General features: G+C 41.0%; 1 protein-coding gene across 13 annotated transcripts in view; it reads left to right on the top strand.

The window, feature by feature from the left end:
- hdac9b (histone deacetylase 9b) overlaps window positions 1–25,865 on the top strand; it is a 40,136-nt gene that overhangs the window by 10,090 nt on the left and 4,181 nt on the right. For 6 of the 13 annotated variants that reach the window (XM_039805073.1, XM_039805076.1, XM_039805080.1 and 3 more), the window contains 9 exons: window positions 15,461–15,702; window positions 16,070–16,247; window positions 17,867–17,999; window positions 18,116–18,237; window positions 22,505–22,636; window positions 22,971–23,086; window positions 24,549–24,671; window positions 25,280–25,457; window positions 25,595–25,809. In XM_039805073.1, coding sequence (XP_039661007.1) covers window positions 15,461–15,702; window positions 16,070–16,247; window positions 17,867–17,999; window positions 18,116–18,237; window positions 22,505–22,636; window positions 22,971–23,086; window positions 24,549–24,671; window positions 25,280–25,457; window positions 25,595–25,809 — 1,439 coding nt within the window. Of the gene's footprint in view, window positions 1–7,830; window positions 8,344–8,551; window positions 8,706–15,460; window positions 15,703–16,069; window positions 16,248–17,866; window positions 18,000–18,115; window positions 18,238–22,504; window positions 22,637–22,970; window positions 23,087–24,548; window positions 24,672–25,279; window positions 25,458–25,594; window positions 25,810–25,865 lie in introns of those variants that run through there. The other 7 variants (XM_039805077.1, XM_039805075.1, XM_039805086.1 and 4 more) reach the window with 7 other exon arrangements.

Here is a 25,865-nt window from a genome sequence, read left to right as displayed (position 1 = left end):
CAGCCCCACTGTAGACCCCTGGGCTCTCTGGGGGGACCTACCTCCATTTGTTTTCACTTCCTGTCCAAATGAAGTTGGGGAGATGAATCATTAATTTCTTTGAGAGGCCTCTTGTGTGGATGAAAAATGGGAAGATTTAAGACTCCCGCTTCAAGTATTCAAGACAGATTAATAGGCTTTTTGCTAAAGCAACAAATTTATAACTCATTTGCTTTTTTTATTCTTTAGTTCATTCTTTAGTTGAGATTTTTCATAAAGGCTTGCTATTGTTCACAGTTTATTTTCACCTTAAATATGTTTCTTGGCTATCTACTTATCTGCTTATCTGTCTGTCAGTGTGCCCATTGACAGGTCGCAATGGAGAGTGCCCCTTCCCTAACTCGATCCTGGTCTGTCAAATCTGCATGGTGAAATCAGTGAAGGTGATAAACCAGCTGTGCTTCAGAGTTCTTGGTATGCCTAGCCTGACGGGCAGATTGTCACTTAACTGTGACAGGGTGGGGTTCGTTCTGCTTGATGGCAGAAACAGACAAACTTCAGACGTCAGAGGCCCATTAGTTGTCACTCCATGCCATCCCATCACCTCTGGGGCCCTGATTGCGATGCCATGCATCATGCTAAACATCTCTTTGTTGTTACCTTTCATCTGTGGGTACCTGCCACCTCTCTCAGCCCATCCTGTGAGTTATGAGACTGCAGGAGGTCATGGCCGCAACCCCTCCCCACTTGGCGTGAAATGTGCAGAACAAACGGATCCAGGAATTACACAGAGATTGGACACACTGACTGGATATCTAAGAGCAGAGCCCTCGTAAAGGTCTCTGTGGCCAGATAGGTGTGAAAGGGTTACCAGCCCATCTGTTACCAAAACAGAAGAGCATTCTTTAAATTCTCCCTTTTAGCTTTGAGTGGAATTATCTCAGCCAAGCTGCTGACAAAATGTAAGGTTTCCAAAAAGCGAGGCTTCTATTTAGACTAGGAAATTGATAGTAAGGAAGGAAGGAAGTTTTACTCATGAATAACATCAATGAATGGAATCTTTTTATCAGTGAGCAGACCAAAAATAAGAATGAAGATGCTAAGGATTCTTTCTAACATTTATGAGGTCTGTTTTGCTCTTTTTAAAGGTAGGAATCTCTATAATTTGTAGTTCAAAAGGAAACATCCATGTTCTGAACTTCAGTTCATTTTTTCACACACAGCTTTAAAGAGATCACACAGTTGAAACAGCTTTTGTTTTTATGCTGGTAATTTCAACATGGTTTATAAAAGAGACTTGTTAGGCCCTGTGTTATTGAAGGGGCTTGGTTGAAAAGTCAGTTTGGTTACTGGATCCGAGATGAAAGGCAGAGGTCATGAACGCTGCAGCCACACCCAAGCACAGCATGGTGGCATTGCTATGTGGAATTGTATGCATGTGTGTGTTAGTTTGGCTGTGCATGTGTATTTGTTTGCAAAGGGAGTGTTTTGATTTGTACTTCTACAGTATCTGTGCTCCTTGAAACTCTGTGCTGTCCATTTGCTTTAGCACATTGTTTGCTGTGTGTCAGAGTATTTGCCTTCTTGGTCCTAGGAGTGTGCTATGGAAAATTCAATGTAATATCTCTAGCATTTCTAGCCATTCTTGGTTTCTTTATTTCTTGTTCCTGTCTTAATCAACCTGCAGGGTGCACTGTTGCTGAAGGATTTACCGGGGATTTTACCCCGCGTGGAAAGTGTACCACAATTACAAGTCCTGCTGCTGTAGTTACTTGTACGCTTTACAGTCTCAATCAAGCGGATGAATCTCACAAATAGGAGCATCGATTGTTGATCAATAAGCAATTTGTAATATCTTCATTATAACAAACCCATGCAATGACACAAACCACAATACAACATAATTGTGTCAGTGTGATATAAAAGTGATTTGACAAATAAAAAATAAAAAAAATAGTGGGAAAACAGACTGAATACTTACACCACACAATAAATGCATCAGTGATTAAAGCAACTGAAGCGCTATTATTGTTTTCCCACCAAACAAATGACAGGACCACTAAACCATGCATTTGCCTCTCAGGGGAGAAAGGAAATGGGGAGCTGTTTAAGTTGTTTAGGCACTCTCACAGGAATTGCAAAACTAGAACATTGTCTTTAAAATATACATGGGAGTTTGTAAGATAAGCCAGCCACTGCATAAGGATATGATAGCGTGTCAGGGTGAATTTGTAACTATGGTGAAAAAATGTATATGTTGCTGTAATAAAATCCAGAAACTCAAGGTCACTCTAGCAGAGCATTTAAAAATACATCTGGAGCCCCTCCAGGTTTATGCATATGGAGCAGCCCAGACATTAACATTGTAACAGAGGTGGTGAGTGCACTGTGGGACATTTCCCGGTATGCATAGCACTACCTTAATAATCAGAGGAAGAGCTATTTGTCTGAGGTATTGTTGCGTCCCAGACCTTTGAGACACCACAGGAGGCGAGGACTGTGACTGTGCTGTGGTCAAGTAAAGAAGTGGTGGCGTAGGTGGAAGTGGCTTGGACAATAAGCGTCAGCCCACCCTTCCCATAGTAATTCTAATTTCCTGTTGCACTTTTTTTTAGATGGACATTTAAAATCTATGAATGGAGTTTTACTTGAGACTTTAAAGGTCATTGACAACTCCAGAATAGCCATCAAGATTACATTATTATTAAACAACTACAGTTTTCATTTTGTTATGTTGTTGGGCTATTAACATACTGTGCCTAACATATTCAGGTCACTGAAGTGAGATTTGTCCCTTTAAAAGAAAATCTGGAACTTGGGTGAAAACTGCTTGTACTTTTTCTGTGACTGAAATAACATTGCTGGTATTTTGCCAAAGGACAAACAAGCCTGATTAAGTTTTTTTTTTTTGGTAATACCAAAAATATGTATTTTGTTATTTTATTAAGATAATAGCTCCAAGGCACTTGGGAGGGATGATGCTATGATTATCCACTCATAAATGGGCTCTACCAGCAGGATATGGATTGGAAGGATGCCTCTGAACAGAGAACCTTTGTTTTTATTAATCCCTCAGGGATTTTCTAAGGTCAGCTAAACTTGGCTGGATTCCATCAAAATCACATGTGTCTGTTTGGGCGAGTGTGTTTGGATGATACAGATGAGGCATTTGACTCCTGCAGGCATTTTAATGATGCAGGTCTAAGAGACACTGATGTAATGATTCTGCACACTGGTTAGAGGCAGACATTTTTTCTCTGAATCCTGCGTCATGGTCATTGGTTAATAGCGTGCTAAAATGCCAGCGGACATTAAGAATGATCTTTCAAAGGCTCTAATCAATGCTAAGCCTTTTGGTGTTAGAATATCGTTAAAGGATCAATAGTTGTGTGTTGCTTTGAGAGAAGGTGCTGGGCAAGGTGGACAAAGTGGAACATAAAGTGAGCTTGTCGTGATTGAATGTAGAATGGAAGTTGTACAACAACAACATGGTCAATTTGATACAAACAGTGGATCAATGGTTTCCAGCAGAGATGAGCACATTGATCAGTAAAAATACTGAGAGCTGCCCTCTGTTTCCAGTGTGCCTTTGTGTTCCATATCTATTTTTAGAAAGCCTATGGCAGCAGATGAAGGCAGGGCATCGGGCATCTATTCAAAGTTAGAAAGTAAACTGACCTCAAGGTCAGTGAACAATAAGTGGATGCTTTCAAATTGTGTTTTTGCCTTTTTTTATGGTTCAGTCTATCTCTACATCTACATCTCAGATAGAAGGTTCGCAGCAGATGAATGAACACACTTTTCTGAAATGTTTTTTTTTTATTTGTAAGGATTGATGTTATTTCATCTGTCTCTTTGAATAGCACCATCTCTGTCTTTTTTATGTCCGGTTTCTCTCTCTCAAGAGAAATGCATAAAGCTGCATGGGCTCTATCTAACTGTGGTATTAGCTGCATTGCAAAACTTTGTTGGCAATGTTTCAAGATTAAATACCAAACATGACTGCCTTTAAATGCTTTTTCATGTTATTTGATCCAACCTGTTAAGTGCATTCTATATCACCATGAAAGTCCAACAGGAAATACCACAGGACGCCAGACAGAGTAACCCAATAAAAACAAGAGCACCCAAATCATTAGTGGGGAAACACGCTCACATAACACATCCAGATGTACAGGCTAATTGGATTTTGCCATCAAATCAACAGTTGTAGTGCCTTTGTGCTTTTATGAGACTGACCGCAAGGTAAAGGGAAAATGGGCTGTTTGAAGTGACAAAACTTTACCCATGGCTTTTAGCAGTTAGAATGGCTGGACTTGGTTGCCAATAGAGCATGCTATACTCTGCATGCAGAGACTGGGGCAGGATTGTGCCATGGCCTCACTCCCTATATTGATGTAGGAACTCTTTCACAGTTAGCAGTGACTCATCAGGGGCTGATGTCAGTAAGATGGCGGGCAGGTAATTTTCCTTCTGTACCATGGCTGCCCCTGGAGCTGTGGGGTGTCCTCTAGAGAGAAGAAACTCAGGGGGGCGGCATGGTTACGTCAGAAGTTGCTGTTAGTATGCAGCCCCTCTCTTGGGAGGAACATCCCCTCTGACTGGAGAACTCAGCAACTGACAATGATTACATCCGCCACAGTCCTCCCAGGGTAGCATGATGAAACTCTGCATCCACACAGGCAGGAAGACAAGCAATAGGTAGGAAGTCAGAGAGTTGGATTAAACGAATTTGATGAAAACAGTTTCTAATAAACATGTATTTGTTAAGATCATGTAAGAGGACTAGGAGAGTCCCTCTGTGATCAGTTTATTTTACAATAGACAATCCCCCTCTGAGATACATGGGAGCTTTGAAGTTCAGAGAACACGGAAAAACAAAACATGGCTGACTCATTCCCTCCCACACATAGATCATCTGCTATTAAGGGGAACAAAACATTTTCTAGCCAGATCAAATTAGTTATAAGGGCCAGTGTTTGTCCTCATATCTGTTGCAACACTTAAGTTCAGCTCCCTTCCTTCTCAAGTCTGCCTCCCTGCTGGGTTTCATCATGTGCAGTGTGTCACAAGGCAGCAGTGCTATGGTGATTAAGCCACAGAACTTGGGAGATGATTTGGAACTGGTACAGTAATTGTGGTAATGTGAGTAGGCTTATTTTGTAGAAAAAAACAAGTCCCCAGGTTATGAGTTTCTCAAAAGAGCTGAGGTACCATGACGGGAAGTATCTCTTTGTTGTATTTCTTGTCCCAGTAGATAATGTATATTGGCTAAGTTGGAGTAAATAACATAATGAGGATGTGTGTGTGGTTGTATGTGTGTGTTTACTTACATCTCTTGCTCTTTAAAATAGGCTATAATGGCCTTTCATTTAAATTTGGAAAGTGCTTGTGGCACTTCACTGGTCTGGCCCACTTGTTCCCTCATCTCTAATATTCCCCCACTCCATGTCAGTGCTCTGATGTCAAAACATACACACATGCACGTACACAGACACTCACACTCACACAGTTTGCATTTGATATGAGGGAGGTGACAGACAGTCGAGCCCATGCCTTGGAGAGCAAAGCGGAGTGGCTCTCCAGCAGGGATGCTGACGTTCACACTTAAATGCTTTAATAGGACTAAAGTAGACAAAGGCCACCAGTGACGCAGTAGGAGCTATAATGGGCTTGCCACATTGCAGGTTTACTGGACCCTGCCTATTAGACAGAGCTATTTTCAATCCCACAATCCCTCATTAGCCTCAGGAAGCTAGGTATAAAATAAATAAAAAGTGTAGGTTAATCTCCGCTAACGTTTCCTAGTGAATGTCTCTGGGTTTTTTAAGGAGCAGTAGGTCAGGTTGACCGAGGTTTTTTAAGCCGATTATGGGAACTTTTTACAAGTGCAGAGAAATGAGTTTGATTTCTGAATGATCAGGATGTAACATCAGAAAGACTGAGTTTGCAGCATGTAGTATTTTTCACAGTAAATCACAGTAACATTGCAAAATATGCTTTGACCTTTTAATTTCAGGACTTCAAAAATCACATTGTCATTTCATAAAAATAGTGATTCCATTGCCATAATCATTATTATTCATGTGACAGACTTACTTCCTCTTTTGATCAATTATCCCTTAGCCTATGTTAAGGTCAGCCTCCAGGGTTAGAGCTTGCCTGCTCTGACAGATACTGTGACAGATGGAACTCTGGGTCTTTAGCTATCATTACCTTGGACTTGAAAGCTTGTTATCTCTCACACCATCTTATCCAACTTGACTGCCAAAACTAATTCACGACTTTAAGGAGTTTGCTAAATCTGTTTTCACTAAGGGGAGATTGGAAGTAATCATTTCTTGATAGATTTGCCACAATGTTTCATGACTGTGTGTGAATATCATTCTTTCAGCTATTATATCAAGTAAATAAACAAAGATGAAAACATATTTCATTTAGATGATTAATTTAGGTTTTGAGATTAGAGAGAAGTAGCAATGAACTAAAACACGTATGATTCCTCTTATTATTTCTGTTTATGAATAATTAAGTAGCACAATATCATACATTAGCTTAGTTGTTTTATGTCTGGGGGCGAGCCTGCAAGCTGTGCATTTCCTTCTTGGCTTTTTGGTTGTGCTGTGATAAAAGGATCGAGGGGTTAAATGTTTATCCAGCTGAAACAACACAGTAAAACTCCTTCTCTGTGTCTCTGTAGCCCAGTCGTCAGAGCCCAGGACCTAAAAATAGCTGCGCTGGCTCCACGCCCCTGGCTGGGGGACAGGTCAAATTATGAAGGAAGATGAAAATTTTAAAGGCACAGGCTGCTTGGCCACAAACCCAGCCCTGCCTCAGTGGTCAGATAGAACATTTGACTTGACTTTTATGGGCTGGAGTCAAATCATATTAACTACAGATCTACAGATCATCATCAGTTTGGGATGTAATATTAAATGAAGAGATCATACTATATAACTACTTGGTGCTCACAATTCAGTATTCAGGTTCTTGAGATTTATATTTGGACTGTAGTGTTTTGTTTGTAATTTCCAAAAAAATCCCTGCTTTACAGTATCAAGTGTGTTTCAAGGAAATGGGATGTGTACTCCTGGAGAGGTTTTCTTGACACAGTTTGAGAGGTTTATGTAATTGCGATCATGCTGTTATGGCATCTTACAGTTGGACTTCCTTGGCTAGCTGAAAGCATGCTTCCTGAGCAGCAACATGCCCTGGATACACACTGAACCCCACACATACACTTAGCTAATGCAGCGAGGTTACACTCTGAGTCTTAAATGAACACAGTGTTCATTTGGTGTCTGGCTTGACTCAACATATCTTGTTTGTTTTTTGTCACACATGCAGATTTGTACCGAAATGCTATTGCATTTGTGTTTGTTGAAATATAACATCCTAATTCTTTGTGCTATTTGTCAATAGACTATTTTTATGTTTTGTGAATTATATAAAAGACAAACAGCCGTTTTACAAAACCTTTGTCATAACATATACTCCCCAGAGGTGAACTCTACATGTGCCTCTTTAAGTACGTCAAGGCAGAAATGGATCATTCAGGCACCTATGTACCTGAGAGAACAAAATGAAGACATAAATAGAGTGAGTGAGAGAGACTGGTTCAACAAATCATAAAAGAGAGAGAAAGGAATCAAGCCTCCATCTGCAGAGAGGGAGTCAGGAGACATGCCTTCTGGCAGTAGCAGAAGAAGACAGCTGTGTTTGGTGTGGTATTTTTAAACGCATCAATGCTGCTCCAATCCCCGCGCCTCGCCTGACCTATTTTTAGCCAGGGCTGGCCATTGTTCTATTTCTGTCACCTGTGGGCCACGCAGTTGTTGATTCACATGCAAATGAATCTTGTTCCCTCCCTGGCTTGCATTACTGCCTCAGCGAGGTGCTCAGTGCACACTACCCGGTACACGGCTTTCCTAGCAACTCAGCTTTACATTTTTCTGGACTGGAGAGGAATAGGGAAAGAGACAGATAAGAAGAAAAAAATGCTGTACATCTTCTCTTAAAACTGTTAGTGTTTGGAGTGGACACAGATTGAAGCAGGCACCGGGAGAGTGGCAGCCCTGCAGAGAGAGTGTGCAGTTTGTGTTATTGCTCTACAGTGACAGTGGTTTATCAGAGGAGGAGGCAGAGGAAGGAAGAGAGTTGCCTGTTGTCGTGGTCTCTCCCCTGAGTGGCTGAGGGGTGGCTCTTGGTGACAGGAAACGCAAGGCTTGCAATGAGACCTGAGCGCTGAGTGGAGTATGCTGCAGACGATTTACGAGGGCGAGTCAAGTTTCTCCACAACAGAAGGGCGCGTTGGACACCAGCAGTTCCCCAACCAGAGCAAGATGCACAACGTGAACAACTCAGGTGATCACACAGTCCGGCGTTTTTTCTCCTTTTGAGGAATCTCAGTTTTTATTATTCTTTTTTTTTTCCCTCTTTGCATTCCAATCTCTGCCTTTCCTCTATCTCTGAATCTCTTCCTACTTATTTGCTATTTTACATCATCCGTGCTTCTCTCGCACACATTCGCTCTGTCTCTCTCTCTCTCTCTCTCTCTCTCTCTCTCTCTCTCTCTCTCTCTCTCTCTCTCTCTCCCCCTCTCCCCCTCTCTCACATATACTCTCAACTCTTTACGCTCAGCCGGTCTCTTATTCTGTGTGAAAAGAAAACTCAAAGCTTCTCAGCACAGAAACGTGGTAGGATCAGACACTTCTTCCTGAATCAAGGTATTTGCACTTGTGATGGTAAACGCTGCTTTATATTTAGTCTTTCTCAGTGCGATTGTTACCTTTAATCTATATTAAAAGATGTCTTGTAAAGAGTTAAAAAGTCAAAGTAAAAAGTATTAATATATTTAACAAGCATAAAGTGTAGTTTTTCTACTAAAATGCGGATTTCCATGCTCTAGTTGCCTGAAATGAGTCTCTGTGGACATGAAAGAGATGTTGTGTTTTGCGAGCTTCCATGTCAGCATGCACTTTTCAGGGAACAGGAAAAACTGTGACAGAAATACTGAAGGGACAACTGAAAGGTTTCTCTCAGGACATTTACCACAGGCATTGACTGTTCTATTTTTGACCTGAGAATTGATTTGAAGAGGACATGGCTGACATCAGTATGAGTAACATCTTTTCACTGACTCAAGATGAGTCACACCTTTTTTTCCAGCATGTTGACAAAATGTGAAAAATCATCATTGGAAATTACTTCAGAGTTTAAGCATTGTGCTCTTTGAAAACATTGTCATGTGGGTTCCTGATAAGCATGTGTAATGAGAATATATATATATATATATATATATATATATATATATATATATATATATATACTTACTCACTATTTTTGTTTTAAAAGATAAGTCAAAAACTCAAATATAAAAAAAAAAACTGACTTCATTCAAGCAAAATAGGTGGCTGAAAAACATCCAGAGGCAGTGGGCTAAACGTGAGGAGATTTAAAAATAAGACCGGGGGGATGACAGGGAGATGACACATTCCATCTCTGTCAATAGAGCAGGTTATTTCACTATCAGGCTACAGGAGCAGGGCTTTCTTCTTCTGCTTTAGCGGCCTGTGAGCCAAACAACAGATATACCGAGCACCTCAATTCGGGCCCCTTGCTTATTCTGTGGGTCAGCTATTCTTAGGTGAGTTATTTTCAGCTTATGGCATTAGCCTGCTAAGATTAGGCGTCTGTGCGTTATCATTTCATCTCGGCATGATCCTGATATAACAGTGGTTTGGAACAGATATTTATAGAGAATTCTGTCATTTGCCGGTTTAATTTGTTCTTTCCATTTTATAGTAAATCATTTGACAGTGACTAACATTATATGTCTAAAAATGCTACTCCAGGATGCCATTGTATGAGTATACTGGATGTCATGTGAGTGTTGTAGAGCAGACATATTCCCTTTAAAACAGACCTGGGGGGGGGGTTATTATGTCCCGTTGTCACGATTATTGTTGGAGAAGTGATCCTCAGCTAAATAGTTAATTTGTAAATTGTTTTCTAAAGCAAACTTCTTGACATTTTTTTATGATACTCTACTTCTCTGAAAATAAAGGGCATTATCCCATTTTTATTTTGATTAGTGTCAGTAACTTTAAAGTTCTCACAAAGGTCCTTAGATGGGCTCTCCAACAAGGAAAACTAATTAGTTTCAGTGCAAAATATTATGTAAAATAAATATGCAAGCTCTCTTGAATAGGGATCTATCAGACAATAACAATGCTGCCCCTTTCAAGTCCTCTTGTCTGTATCCTGTATCCATTCAGGTTGCCTCGTCCTGTGTTTTGGAAGTGCTCACCGCTAAAAAGGCCATGCAAAATAACACAAATGAATGTGTGGTTTTGTTTCAGTATTGCTTAACAGATGCTCATAATAAAAACGGAGTAACTTATTATTTTGGTAATAGAAAGGGGAAGAGTATGTTTAACAGAAAGCCCAACTGAAAATACATTAGCTTTTTGCATATTTTGTTCTGTTTTTCCTAAAATGCGTGTTGTAGAAAAGCACGTTTAATTGCTTGTGTTTTATCAGTGATGCTAAAGGATGCTTTCCTATGGTTGGTGTGTTTGCTGTAGCTCAAAGCATTAAGGAAATTGACTCTTTGTGATTGATTAGGAATTTTATTGACTCTAGGATATGGTGCCAATGTGTCCACAGAGGATAATGATACAAAAGTCTTGACAGAGGAATTTGCTAATGATCACATAGTTTCCTGCCCCCCCCCCCTTGTTTTTGGTCTGATATATTTAGTATATGTTGTTATGTGTGTTGTTGTTTTGTGAGACTGTTAGGTATGAGGGCAGGACAATAGCCAACTGGACTCCTGGCTCCCCTTCGCGAAGAGCCTGTGGTGGTTCAGCTCAGCGCTGTTTGTTAGCAGATAGCCTGCAAGCCGCAGCTCCAGCTCAGCTGCAAGGACGAGCCTGAGTCTTAAAAATAAAGACCTGTTTCTTGCTTTAGACATGCCAGCTGCTCAAAATAACAAGGCACTTAATGAGAGATCCAGCGCCACATTGCAGTCCCCAGCATCAGCTTATTTTTGTCCTCCAACATCTTCTCTATCTCTGGTTCTATTTATACTGTCAGACAGGGAATTTAGATCAGTAACCATCTCAAGTTCACTGAATGCATGCAACATACAACATGTTCAAAGTGTAATCACGATGTGGGCCATTATGTTTATTGCCATTTTTGTATTTCAATGATACTATATACACTATATAAAGATGATGATCCATGGTCACATTGGGTTAAGATGCTCTCAATACCTATCCTTTATACACAGTAATATGTTCTACTGGAAAACAAATGAAGCAACAGGTCCTTAAGTACAAATGGTAAACTACACTTTAGATTGTTGCGATGTTTTGGGGTAACATCGTATGTATGCAATTATTTTTAATTTGCTGCAAAAGATTTGAGACTGAGACTAATAAGGTAAATCTGCTCATAGAATAGGATTCTTAACATTTATGATTCAAATGTTTTTTCAACTTCTTGCAAATGTAACTATTGCAAAACTATAACAGTTTTAGCATCAATACAATATTTCAGAATATTTCTGGATAAAGTTTGGCTTTCACAGTACATTTGCAACATGTTCATTTTTATTCACCAAAAACACCTCTAATAAATATTTATGAATGTAAACACTTTTACTTTTGTTAAAACTCAACAGGGTCCCTTTAATAACCAGTGAAACAGTTTATCAACACTTACCTACCAACACTTAACACAAGGTGTTCGGTTTGCTAAAGCAACACTGACGTTTTTTTTCCTCTATTTTTGATCAAATTTGAATACTAAACAGACCTCTATGTGCAAACTAACTTGTAAAGGTGTGAGAATAGCTCCCCCATTTATATTCAGCGGGAAATGTTTACACTGTTAACTCCTTTCTCACGTTAATATGGTAGCGGGGGAAAAAAAGATTACATTGAAATGTCAAGGTGTTCTTTAAAACTAAAAGTCCAACATGAATCTGCACAAGGACTTATTTTGATGTTTAACTACGTGTATCTACGTATTTTAGACTCCTCACATAATAGTAATGTCACTGGCGATGTGTGTCTATTCTCTCTCCGGGGTGGGATGCCTGCTAATGTGGCCTGAGGCAAAAAAAGACAGCCATCCAACATCTCAAATTAAGGCTGTGATTGTCACTCTAACCACCACCAAGGCTAATGAGAGGCAGATCGGTTATAGAAAATAAACACTTTGGGGACACTGGCGGTGCGACGCTGCAGTGGGAGTGTGGTCACAGGCTTTGAGTCACCCTATCCCCCCTCGGCAGGCCATCCACAGGGAGGAATTTGGGCATGGTGCAGGGTACTTGTCGCTGCCTTGTGCTAAAAACAAATTTGGGACCTGTCATTCATAAATCTCTTGTTTACCAGTGCCTAGAGACACGTCTGTGCACTTTCCACCAATCAGGAAGAACCTCACTTTACCCGGAAAAAAATATTCATATCAAGGGTCATGCTCCCCAATGGCGACCACTGAACCAGAAGTGGCAGGCTCTTCTTTGCGAGTGATTATTTCAAAAGTGACCTGAAAGTTACATAAAGGCAACACTGCGCTTTTATTTTTGCCCGTGTTAAATTGAGCAGGCGGCCTCGCAACTGTGACAGTCTTTCGCACATTGTCTATATTAAGACACTGCTCAGAAAAGCATTTATATTTAGCCCTAGTTACTGGTGGTTCCGTATTCTCCTCTGCTTAAGGAGTATTTTGGTAATATAGAAACAGCAGATTTTAGTTTCGGGTAGTTTCAGGGTGTATTTGACTTAAATATGTCATCTATAGCAGAAGTAGATATGCATGCCCGTGTCCGTGGTTGAGTAAAGCACAGAGGCATATTTTGACCTTTTCTCTTTTTCAATCAGCACAGAGAATAATGTCAATCATGTAGAATGTAAGTTGTAAATTATTCATCAGGTAGAGGCTTCAGCAGAGCTTCAACAATGCCTACCTACCTTTAGGACCTTATTATGTTGCCTCAACATTGTCATTCCATCCAGCATTATTCTTGTCGACACAGTGGACAAGCGTAGAACAGACATATGAGGCTGTTGTGGTTTCCTCAAGACCCATTTCATACAGCCTTGGTTATCAAAGGTAGCTTACGATTTCACACTCTTCCTCCTCCCCCTTCCCATCCTGTTAAACCACTGTCTGAGATTTTCTGATGGAGACTCAGCTTGATGTGCTGATCAAAGTGGAGATCCTTAATGCCAGTCACAGTGAGGGTACAGAATGAAATATGAGATTAATTAAATATCTCAGTGGTGAATTCTCCCAGGCAGCAGGTGTTTTTTTGTTGCTATATTTAGGTCCATTAGGCAAAAGTAGCACTAGCACTGTCTGACTCTCTGAGCCCTTCAAAGGTTCACAGGTTCTCATCTGCCCCTGGAACGGTGCCCGCTACAGAAGAGTCCTTTGTCAAGTACTTACAAGCTAAGATTAATATTCCCTGTCAGGAGAGAAGGGTCTGTTCTACAGGTGCCTGTTCTCTGCGCCTGCTGAGCCATTGCCCTCTTCTGTCATTTCATGGGAGCTGTTTTTAGAACACTGAAAGAAAAATGACAGTATGGGAGTCCCCTCTAGCTGTCTTCGCTCTTTGAGCATGTTTTAAGACAAGTTGTCACTTAGCCACTGAATTGCTGCAATGTGTGTGTGTGTGTGTGTGTGTCTGTGTCTCTGTCTCTGTCTGTGTCTGTGTCTGTGTTTGTTGGAGGGTTTTGTAATGCTTTCCCTCTGTCTCTCTGCTGGGGACTCCTTTCTTATATAAGAGCTGAAAAGCTGATATAATAGTCAACATGTCACATTGCCACTGTAGGCAGGAGAAGACATGCAGTGAGACTTGATATCTGCAGGATGGGGAGACATAATTACGTCGCCAGCGTTGCCATGGCAGCGGCAAGTTAGGGTGGTGGATACTAGGGTGTGGGGGTTGTCACAGACCAGGATTGCGCCACTTGCTTTTATGTTCTATTTATAATCATCACCGCCGCATACACATGGAATGGTGGCAATGAAAAAGAGGCTACATGACAAAACAAATGGGCGCCAGTGAGCTTCACAGCATCAGTGAAGAAGAGGGCACTGCTTCTTAATTGATGGCTACTGTAGGCTCATGCTGCTTCTTTTTAAAAGGTTTAAACTCCTTTTTATTGGCATTTCATTATAGTTTATGAGAATAAATGCACGACAGGACCACCACAAGGTTATTTATGTGAACATATAAATTGTAACGTGTTAGTGTTGTTCTCATGCTTCCAAAGAACAGGTGGTGTAGGGACATTACTTGTATTTGTTCCTTCAAATGTGACCATTGAGAAGATTACAGCAATGAATGCACTCAATAAATCTCCCTCCAGCTACTGGAATTTTAAGTAGGTTTGAGTATTTCTTTGGTCTCAAAATGGAAGAGACATTACAGTCTGGACAATGCATACCCTTCCTTGAATGTCACATTATGATCAGCATAACTAACATGTAATTTAACTTTTTTATTTTATTACTGATCAAATATTGGCCTAAATACATTATTTAATATCTGAAATAGTTCAAAGATATAATTCTGTTGTAAACATCTGTACACAATGTCTACTATAGCAAGGATGAAAACAAGCATAATAAAAGATAAAGAACAATCACTAATCACTAGAACAATCATCTTCTATGGAATAGAGAGATGAAGTAGCCCTGTCTCCTCTGTTCTTAACTGGCAATCAATTTTCTCTGTGGAACAACCTATAGAGCTTGGAGACCAAAGGGAAGCCCTCTCAATTTGTGTCTGGCAATTACTTTTAATGGTGGTATTTGTCAAAGACAAAGGCAATACTTACGGATGCACACATTGCAGCATCTGCACTCAACAACAGAGATGGAAAGATCACAGGAACACAAATTCACAAACGTATGTAGTTTCCAGGCTCACAAAGTACTTTGCCTTAAATCATTTATGTTAACAAGGGATACTGTAGCTGCATGCTTTTCTGGTAGAGACTGGGAGGAGGTCTCCCTTTATTTATTTATCAAACAGTAGAAAGATAGGATTTATGTAAATACTTTAAATGACCCCTTCAACATTTCGTGCCAAATGTCCATTGAGTCTGTTATACAGCTGCTCCCAGTAGACTATGCTGACAGATGTGATCTCATGTTTGTTTATAGAAACTATTATAATTGCAGGTTTCTGAGGATCACGAGAGACAGAACTGTGCTCCTCACTTCTGACATTTCTTTTTCTTTTTGCTTATTCTGTATTTTGTCATTTTTAAAAATCCATGTCTCTATTTTTAAGAATCCTAATTGTCCTGCCCGCCTTAACTCTGAACAACATGTTTTGTTCTGCAGCAGTATACAGATATACTATCCACAGCCACCTCTGCTTGCATGAATTTGATGGACTGACACATCTCTTTTTCTCTTTTATTCTCTCCGCTTTCCCCTCTGCGGGCCACAGTGGACATTAAACCAGACGTGCCATTGGCTGTGGAGTCCTTATCTCCGTTGGACCTGCGTACAGATCTGAGGATGCTGGGTTCAGGCTCGGACCCGGGACTGTGGGAAAGGCAGCTGCAGCAGGAGCTGCTCCTCATTCAGAAGCAGCAGCAGATCCAGAAGCAACTACTAATCAGCGAGTTCCAGAAGCAGCATGAGAAGCTGACCCGTCAGCACCAGGCTCAGCTCCAGGAGCACCTCAAGGTCAGCATTGCACTGAACAGTTGTACGGAGGACAGCACAGCAGTGCACACAGTGGCTCAGCACAGCTCCACAGTTCACAAAACAGCAGAGCACAACACAGCATGGCATACTGCAGATCAGTAGAAAACATTATATCTCAGGACAGAACATTACAGAGTGCCGAAATGAAGAAACAACTCAGCACAGCAGGGCAGGGTGTTCAGCAATACATTACAGAACAGTATGAGTTTTGTTTTTGGTGTAGAAAAGTCCATCACAGCAAAATAGAAAACTGCAGAAGCTCACATAAGCCACTGTCGTTTAAAAAAAAAACTGTATTTGTCAGTGTGCTCTCTTCATGCTGACTTGAGGCCTGCATGTTTTTCAGCTCCAGCACGAGCTCCAGGCCATGAAACAGCAGCAGGAACTTGAAGAAAAGGAGCGCCGTCTGGAGCGGCAGCAGCAGCAGCAGCAGCAGAACCAGCAGGAGAAGGAGCAGGAGAGGCATCGGCGAGAGCAGCATGTTTCCTGCCTGATCCTCAGGGGCAAGGAGCGCTCCCGAGAGAGTAAGAGCTTGACACCACCATCATCACCATCTCCTTACCATCAGGGGTGGAATTAGTTATTTTTAGGGCCCGAGGTGAAAGGGAGCATGGGGCCCCAAATCGTAAACCTCACCCTTTCCACTCATTTCTTTTTAATGCATTACGTTAGAGTGGGGCTTAGCCAATATACATATAACAGCTGGATAGAAATGCTTTTCTGTAGCTGAATACTCCACTCGTAGATTTGCATTGGGTCATGTACATGTTCTGTTATCATCATTATTACTAGGATAATAGCCTTTGAGTCATGTAACAGGATTGCAGTAGAGGTTTAATATAGCCTTTGTAGGCACGTTAGCTATAATTTAGCCATAGCAATAGTTTTTATTGTATTAAATGGATGTTTTTTACTACCTTGGTCTGATTTTAAATAGTTTATTTAGATCTCCATTAGCTTTTATAACACCAATAGCTGCTCATCCTGAGGTCCACATTAATGTATTTACTATACTTTAATTAAACATCCACACAATAATATTTGACAATACTACCTACAACGTGCTGAGATCAAAACAGCACAATTAAAGTGTTAAAGGATCAGTCCTCCAAAATTGAAATAAACAAAAAAACATATTTCTCATCCTGCCCCTAGTTGTATTTTGTCATGCATACAGTATATTTTGAATTTCATTTGCTAAGGTTTTGAAATATCCAGCAGTGATACAAATGAGGTTAAATATTGTACCATTTTCTGGGGTGACCGCAAATGCAGATATCTCAAAAGCTGATGTATATGAAACCAGAACTATCTGCAAGTACTGTAATTAAGTGGGAAAATGTGTTTTTATTTGTTTGGTGAAGCAACTGTGTAAGACAACCTTGTCTTACTTACCAGGACTAATGCCACTGTCAGTGGAATCATTTTCAGCAGTATAGGAGTAAAGTTCAACTTTCAATACAAAGTACTGTATATTGTTCTTTTAGCTAGCTCTGTTACCTGTCCTGGGAGATTCCTGACAACAAGGCTAATTACAAAGTAATGTAGTCATCAGATAAAGAGAAATATCCAACAATATAATAATGATGATAACATGGCACTTAACCAGTATGCAACTGGTGATGACATTGGGTTGGCCAGTGACATTTAAGCTTAGAGTTTAGGAGAAAATGTCTTTCAATAGCACGATGAAAATAGCTTCAGATATTGTATTTCATTTCTGTTTTTACCTTATAGCTAATAATAGACAAGATTTATGACTTTGTCAAGTCAGGTAATTTGAAGCTGTGACCTGCAACTGTAAACCTCCAATGGGAAAGAACATCTCTCTGCAGTATCACTTTAGCAGCTTGAAACTAATAGTGCTCTTAGACCACTAGGGGGAGATCTTCCTACATAAGTTGTGGCTGCTCTGGAAGATTGTGTAAACTCAATCTGAAGAAAAAAAGTCAGAGAAAAACAGAATGTATGTACTTCAAGACAGTTTTGAATTCCAGCAGTAAGTTACATGTGATACAGGAAGGTGGAGGGAATCTGTTAGAATAGGGTTAAAGTTTGATTTGGACTGTAATATTATGTAGGCAATAATATATCATGAGTCATAGCCCTAGGGTAACCCCAATCCCGTTGGTTCCGTCTATTGGTCTCACAGGTGCAGTGGCAAGTACAGAGGTGAAGCAGAAACTCCAAGAGTTTCTGTTGAGCAAATCAGCAAAGGACCCTGCCAGCAATGGAGTCCATCATTCTTTCATCCACCACCCAAAGCTCTGGTACACGTAAGTATTTTCTGTTGTTTTACCCTGAGAGAGTGTGATACGAATACAGATACTATATTTAAATCACATAGAAACAAAGTCTACATCATTCATTTGATGTATTTTTGTGTAATTAGGTCCTCTAACCACACATCAGTGGACCAAAGCTCTCCACCTCTGGGCGGCACATCCCCCACCTGCCATTATACTCTGCCATCACCCATAGAGAGCAAGGACGACTTCCCCTTGAGGAAGACAGGTTTGTTAATTTGCGCACACATGCACAGCACAGGCAAAAAAAATGCAAATACACATATATACATGCATACATAAGTCTACACAGACACAGACCTAGTTAAAAGATGTTAGTGTGAGTTTGAAGATGTTGCCTTGTATTGGTACCTTTCCAGTTACTACGCTGAGTTATAAATACAGTGAGTGTCTTTTTGACCCTTGTCAATTAAGAGGTCGGTGTACCCATGGAGTATTTCCTGAGGTTGCTGATGACCTGCTAATAACATCAGTTAGGCTCATTATGGCCCCAGCCCCCTGTCCCCATCCCTCCAGGGCTCAACACAAACTTTCATCAGAGGTGACGCATGCCAGAAAAGTAACTTAAACCTCTCCTTATTCCTATTTGGATTATTCTAAAACACACAGGCAACAACGCAGTTTAATTGTATGTTTTGACTTCACAAGTTTAAATTTTAATTAGTGTTATTTGTAATGAAATTACCATGCCATTATTTAAAAGGAACAAAATTTGTCCCTATGTTACAATAATAAACCAAGTTCCAAGGCCTCTTTGAGCTGTTTAGCGGTAAATGGGAGAATTAAAGCAGAGTAATTTCTCCTGAGTTATAGGCTTTAAAAGCTGTTTTGAAAAGGCACAGGTTCCCACCAAAACGCAGTTTAGGTTTGTTGGTTTAAAGTTCGAGCAACCCTTTGGGGATGGTTATATAAATAAAAATAATTCCTGCTTCTTGGTTTGCACGAGCACAAGCTCGCCAAGCTGAAAACTTCATAATTCTTCAATGAGGTCACCAAATTACATAATGTTCTTTTCCCTTCTGTGTCTCTTTTAATTACATTGGAAAACAATTATACTTGTTGAGTTATTTAACTGCAGGCCTGTCATGTTGCGTATATACACAATTTAGAGATCAGGCAAAGGGATTTTATCTTGTAAAATAAAGTCACTGCATAGCAGAAGTTAGTAAGGTAAATAAAAGCTTTGAGAGCTATTGTAATCTCTTTGAATCATGCCCTCTTCAGAACAGAGAAATGCCTCTTGTAAATATATATTTTCATCTCTGGGATTTGCCTTTAGACCCATAATGTAAGGAGAGTATAATAACTAGTTGAAGACCGTTTTCTAAAATAACAGAGAGAGCGTTTATGGTAGCATTGTTTGCCTTTTTACTGTGAAGACAAAAAGGCAGGTTTAAACAAATAACTGGCCAGATTGAATTTCAGTCTCCGCTGCTAAAACATTTTCATCCTTTAATTCATTGTTTAATCATCTCTCCTTTGCTGTTCCTGCCCCTCTTGCACTGATAGAACTGTTTCTTGCTCTTCAGATTCCTGAATCTATATGTGGTCATTTCCTGCTTAGGCCTTCCTCCCCCACTTCCTGTCTGTCTTTATTAAAGTCCTCTCAAAGCTTGGCACCCGAGGGGGACACACAAAGGTAGTGTTGTTCCCTGAGCCACTAGCTGTCACTGATAGCTGATTGGCAGGTGTTGCCGAGTTAAGACGGGCACAGGCAGGATGAACCTCGACAGGACTGTTTGTTTAAGCAAAGATAGCTCTCTCAAAACAAAGTGGAGATGACTCCAGTGCTCCACAGTAGACTCCCCACTGCTTTTATTTGGCCAGAAGGTTGAGCGCCATCTTTTTCTGGTTGAGGTTCACAATGAGGTTTATGATGTACATGTAATATATATTGCGTAACATTTGGTAGCTTCATGGTCAATAAGTATCTTTTAAAACTGAATTGAAATGTATCTTCAATCCATTTTAAGCACAGTGTTTAGTATGTACAGGTATAGACATTATAATAATCCATAGAGACAACTGTTTCAACTATGGATCAGTAAGTTCTGTAAATATCCCATTAATAATTATATCATCCTTAAAAACACAGAATAGCTGTTATGCCCTTGGCTTTATTTCACCCGTAATTAACTTGTTTACTCGGTGTATATCCTCTTTGTTTCACTTCCAGGTCCTAGAATAGTTTGGACCGAGGGCACGAGATAGTCTGTGGCAAGAATACTTGCAGCTTAGCAGTAAGAAGTGCAACACCCTCTCTGGTCTTCCTGACCCAGTTACCAAATGTGTGCATTCAGCAGGTGCAGAAAATAAATTATAACTTCTATTATAAAATAATCCTACAAAGGTAAAACTGTAAAGCTCAAAGCATATCAAAGTAAAGTGAATGTGGAAATATTATCTGATGTTGTATATCAGAAACATTAATGAAAGAATTTAACTTACTGATCTTCGACAAAGAATATCTGAACTCTGACTGTAACCTACCCTCTGTTTAAGTGTTTATGTTGGTAAAGGAACAGCAAATACCGAGCATTAATTAATCATTTTCAGCATCATTTTAAACCAGAATGTCAGGAAAAATGCATAGCAGTCCTCATTATGTGCAGAACACACACCTCAGCTTTCCACTCAGCCATCTGTCCAGTTTCAGGCTCTAATGGACACTGGCAATCACAGTGGCAGCAGAGTTACATTTCTAATTAATCGGCGATAGCACATCTCTTGCACAGCCCCTAGCCCTGCAGCTCCACCAACACTTTCAAATGTAATAAGTTGATTGATTTATGACTCTATTATATTGCAGCCATTACTATATGTTTTAGTTAACTGAGAAGCCGGAGCAGAGGAGACCCAGGTGTTCAGTGTACTGTATGTGCTTTGCTGCTGCCGTCATTGCCTCCTGTTGCACAGCGCATCAGGGCATTTTTTTTCCATGGAGACCAGTGAGAAAGTGTTTGTTCCCGAAGGTGCTGTCTGGCGTTCCCGTGGCGACCAATTGGGATGCCTAGCTTGGTGGCAGCAGTGTGTAAAAATAGAAAGCAATCAAGGCAGCAGGGCGTGAAGCAGATTCATACGACTCCCAGCAGCATTTTCTCTCCATTTATCTCTCCTGCCTCTTTTCTTCCTCCCTCGCTCTCTTTCATTCTACCTCACACCCACAGGATTAGAGGTCTGTGCCACGTATTAGGGAAGAGGGTTTTGCTGCTTTTGACAAAAGCCAGAAATAGCAGCATCTGGCCCACTCTCCTAGCTGTGCCCCCATCACCGCTCCCTCTCCTCCTCCCTGCAGTGCTCCCACATCAGAGTCCCACTTCCCTATGGATAGCTGCATGTTGTACACATCTCAAAAGACCTATTTAATTATTGATCTGAACTAAATAATTGAAACAGGTTGGCTATTGTGTAACCGGTTTACATAACTTCAATACAGCTTTGTGCCCTGGCTTTCAGTCAAAAGACCAGCTTATCTATTCTGCTTGTTTATTTGAGTGTAAGGCAAGCTGTGGGATTCTCTGTCCACAGTGTTGATGAGAAGTCCATATGAGACGTGTTGACCTAGTGAGTCACTGTCACTGTGATTAGACTTGAGCACGACTCAACAGTCAGTCGCAGAAGCATTTACTTGCATTTACGTAACAGATGCTTACATTATTAAAAATATTTCCTTGCATAGATTCAACCTCCACTTCCCATTTTTTGCATTATATAATGTTTATATAATAGTTTCTAATATTTCTATAGATCTGTGCCGCACACATTTTTCAGACTAGTTTACTAATTTGTGACTGATGGTAATGGTGATGGCAATCATCAGTTGTGTAATAGTGTTAGTGTGGAATATGGCGTTTCTGGAAATATGCTTCTATGCAAGGTTTACGTAAAAATTATTTAATAATCTAAAGTGTGTGTGTGTGTGTGTGTGTGTGTGTGTGTGTGCCTCTCTCTTTGGAGTGTGTCCAGGCTGTGTATTTGGGTATCTCTGTTTTGCATTGTAGGGAGAGCCTGAAACAGCCATGTTTTTGTGTTAGTTTAACTGTTGCTACTGTATCAGACTGTGGTCACCAGGGCGGCAGGTAGCGGACTATTTCACTTAGAGCCTGTGTGTTGCTCAACCTAATTTAGTCCAGATGAGGTGGAAATGGGCCCAATCCTGACTCATTTAATTGATCTGAAACCTGCTCTGAATTTCACTAAAACTGTTACATGTCGAAGTGTGACAACATAGCTTATTTTTGAACTAATTTATAGTCTCTTTATTTCTCTAAGTTTTCTTTCTATTTTACGATGTTGCTCTTCTCTTTGATAATGTTCATTTCACTCAGGCTGTGTAAAAGCCCACCGTTTGACTATAAAATAGTCACAGCACACTCACATGATTGTATGATTTATCTCCATGTGATGGGGGTTCTTTATTGTGCGAATAGTGTGAACTGAGACTTACAGAAAAAAATATGTTCTTTATTGTTTAGCCTCTGAGCCCAACCTGAAGGTACGATCCAGACTGAAGCAGAAGGTAGCAGAGAGGAGGAGCAGCCCGATGCTCAAGAGAAGAGATGGACTCATCACAACGCCTTACAAGAAGAGGGCTCTGGAGTTAATGGGTAAGTAAAATTGCTGGCTACATGTTGGATTTTCTTTTTTCCTGTTACAACATGTGAGAAAAAATGTGTACATCTTATTATCTTGTATTAAAATGTTCTCTGAAAACAATACAATCTGCATCAGCAACAAGCTGCATAATAATCAGCCATTTTGCAATGCAGTAGCATATTATGGTCATTGCGCTTTTTTATGTATAAAGACCATTGTAATCAGGCAGCCATGACCATACACATTAAACTGTTTGTGAGGCTGCAGCTGTTGTGCCAAGCCTCTGTGTGTTATGTGTAGAGTTGTGAGCATGCATACTGTGTCTAACTCCTTGATGTTTTGTAGACGCTACGCCCACTAACAGTGCCCCCGGCTCCGGCCCCAGCTCTCCCATAGGGGCCTCCAGTGCCTTAGGGGCTGAAAATGGACCCTCCTCTCTGCCCACTACCACAAAAACTGAGGTATGTTTATAAATCATCAGCACTGCTGATTTGCCAAACATTTTAGCAAAAGTCTTGCTGATGTTGTTATTCTCCATGCAAATCATTGGAATATCAAACTATAGTTTTATGTCAGGGCACAAAATGCCTGTCTGCCCTTCTGCTTGCAGCTATAAAAACAGCCAGTTGTCCTCTGTCTGTTACACTCCAATGAAAATGGCTCCCCACACTGACATTAAAGAGGCAACGTTTGACCCAAATGTCTGATTACCACAAATTTGCTTGCGCAAAGATGACACATTATGCAGTGCAAAAACAACAGTAGAAATGAATGCTGCACATTAACGCTGCATATTTTTCTATCCAACATTTTTCTTCTAGATGTGCTGTACAATCAGTTTCATGTTTTGCCAAAAAAGAAAAAGAAAAACCATCTTTAGTTTGGCTATAAGGTGGCTGTTGGCTTGTCATTGTATTCCTGTCATTGGCTTGGCGGCATGCTTCTTCTAAGTTGTTCAGAGGCATTTCCCAAAAGACATGGCTGAGTTACTGGCCAGAGGTCCCCTTGGACAAAGCTCACAAAGCAAACCATTATAGAGGGTGGCAGATATGACACATCTCTGAACAATCTTAACAGAACAGCTGTGTTTTCCTTAACACTCGCTGTTTACTCTCCCAGGGACGTCCAGCGACACAGAGAAGGGGAAGACGCCCTGACATTGGGCTGAAGGTTGGGGCTTAGGGAGACAGACGAACTGTGGAGTTTAATTGATATCCCAGGCACTGGTAGCCAAAGACACCCACATGCTAACAACATAAACACACAGGATTGCTATTGTATCAGCCCAAGCTGAGACTCTCATGAAATTCATTGGTGGACTGTGGGGCTGCCCATAGACCTCATGCCTGTTGCAAAAGCAAGGCATGTTTGTGCACCGTTACATTAGGTATCCTTTTTCAGAGGGAACGGGTCCCCTGGGTCAAATATGGGCCGGATATCCACATACAGGTCACTGAGTACTGGTAGGGGTTGGAAGGATAAACATGGCTGTTCCAAAACCACATGCTGGTCTGCTGCTCTGCTGGGTACAGGAAGCGTGCCCCAGTGCTGATGTTCTCTGAGAGAGTAGCCTGAGGGTGGGGACCGGGGAGTAACAGGCAGCAGGCCGATTGGGGACTGAAGAACTGAGGTTGGAGAGCTAGATTTAGGGGTTTGCAATGTTTTATAATCGCGTATCATCCTCACTGGTGCCATTCTGGGAAGCTCCTGGAAACTCTTGCTGCCTGCCACTCCTTTATACCATCTATCATAAAAACATGTACCTTTCCCTTTGCAGCAAGGACTGCTGTTGTTCGTCATAGTGCATTAACATTTATGCCACTACTCATGTTGCCTTTTGAAATTGTCCATAGTGGGATTTCTAAATCTGTCGCCTCCTCCTAAATCTGTCTGTCTTTGCTCTGTCCTGGGTGTTTCATGAAGAGATGGCCCTCACAGCCGAGATTATTCCAACCTGAGGGCGCTGTGTCCATGCTGAGCTTATACACATCCCCCTCCTTACCCAACATCTCCTTGGGGCTTTCCACTGCATCCTCACCCATAAGTGTAAGTACGAATTTTGCAGATATTTTTTAGATAACCTGTTTGTTTTACATGAAATAAAATACCCCAGTTTCGTGGTAGAGTGGTGGCGAGTTTTCCTGCTAAGTCAATGGGTTGAAAAACCTGCCATCAGTGGCTGTTTGGGTTTTCTGTACGACCACAGGTCACTGACCTGTGGCCCCGAATGATTTTATCGCCCTTAGATAAATATTGTTCTGCAGTGTCTTGTGTCAGGCATGCTCTTATCTTCCCCTGTTACCTCATTTATCACACGTTTTTTAAAAGGCCAAGTCCACTCAAGTGCAACTCCTGATAAAACAGCACATGATATATCATCTTTTAGCTCTTTGGCACATTCCACAGAGGCCTGTTCATCAGCTGCAGGAACTTCTAACCATTCATGGTCTCTGATTTCATCATTGCCTGATTTGATTGCCTGAATCATTTTAATTCACAAAACAAACTGTGGATACTATTGAATTTGGCTTGTTAAAATGAAGCTGTTACATTTCCTACGAATGTTTATAAGTGACTAACAGGCCTAGTGCACGACATGTCTAGTGTGAAGTAAAGAATAACCATTACTTTATCAACCTTGTGTCTTCTCTCAGGCCACCATGGGATTGAAGGACAGATCGACAGAAATCAAGCATGGGCTGCCTGGGCACCTGCTGGGCCCTGTGCCCCTTCAGACGGGCCTTGAGTCTAAAGTGAGCCCCAGTCACCAGGCCCTCCTCCAACACCTCCTCCAGAAGGAGCAGATGAGGCAGCAGAAGATGCTCTCCTCTGGTTAGACTGCATTACATGATTTTAAACATAACATTACATTAAGTTGCACTACACTACATATTATTATACTTGAAATTAAAGTAATGTACAATATGACTTTAAAAGAAACCTAATACTAGTTGTTGATTTTTGTCAAGGCCAAGGCACCATGTCATCCCACCCTCAGTCCCCTCTGGCAATGAAGGATCGCCCCTCCAGCAGTCGGCCTAAACTACCAAAACACCGGCCCTTGAACAGGACCCAGTCAGCGCCGCTGCCTCAGAACACATTGGCCCAACTTGTCATCCAGCAGCAACACCAGCACTTCCTGGAGAAACAGAAACAGTATCAGCAGCAGATCCAGATAAATAAGGTATTGTGCTGCTCATCAATATTCCAATCACAGGGGAGGGTTTTGACTTTCTTTTT

The sequence above is a fragment of the Perca fluviatilis genome, chromosome 7 (assembly GCF_010015445.1).
Source record: "Perca fluviatilis chromosome 7, GENO_Pfluv_1.0, whole genome shotgun sequence".
Taxonomy (NCBI): Eukaryota; Metazoa; Chordata; class Actinopteri; order Perciformes; family Percidae; genus Perca; species Perca fluviatilis.
Note: the sequence above shows the minus strand (reverse complement) of the source record. Positions and strands in the feature narration are given on the sequence as shown.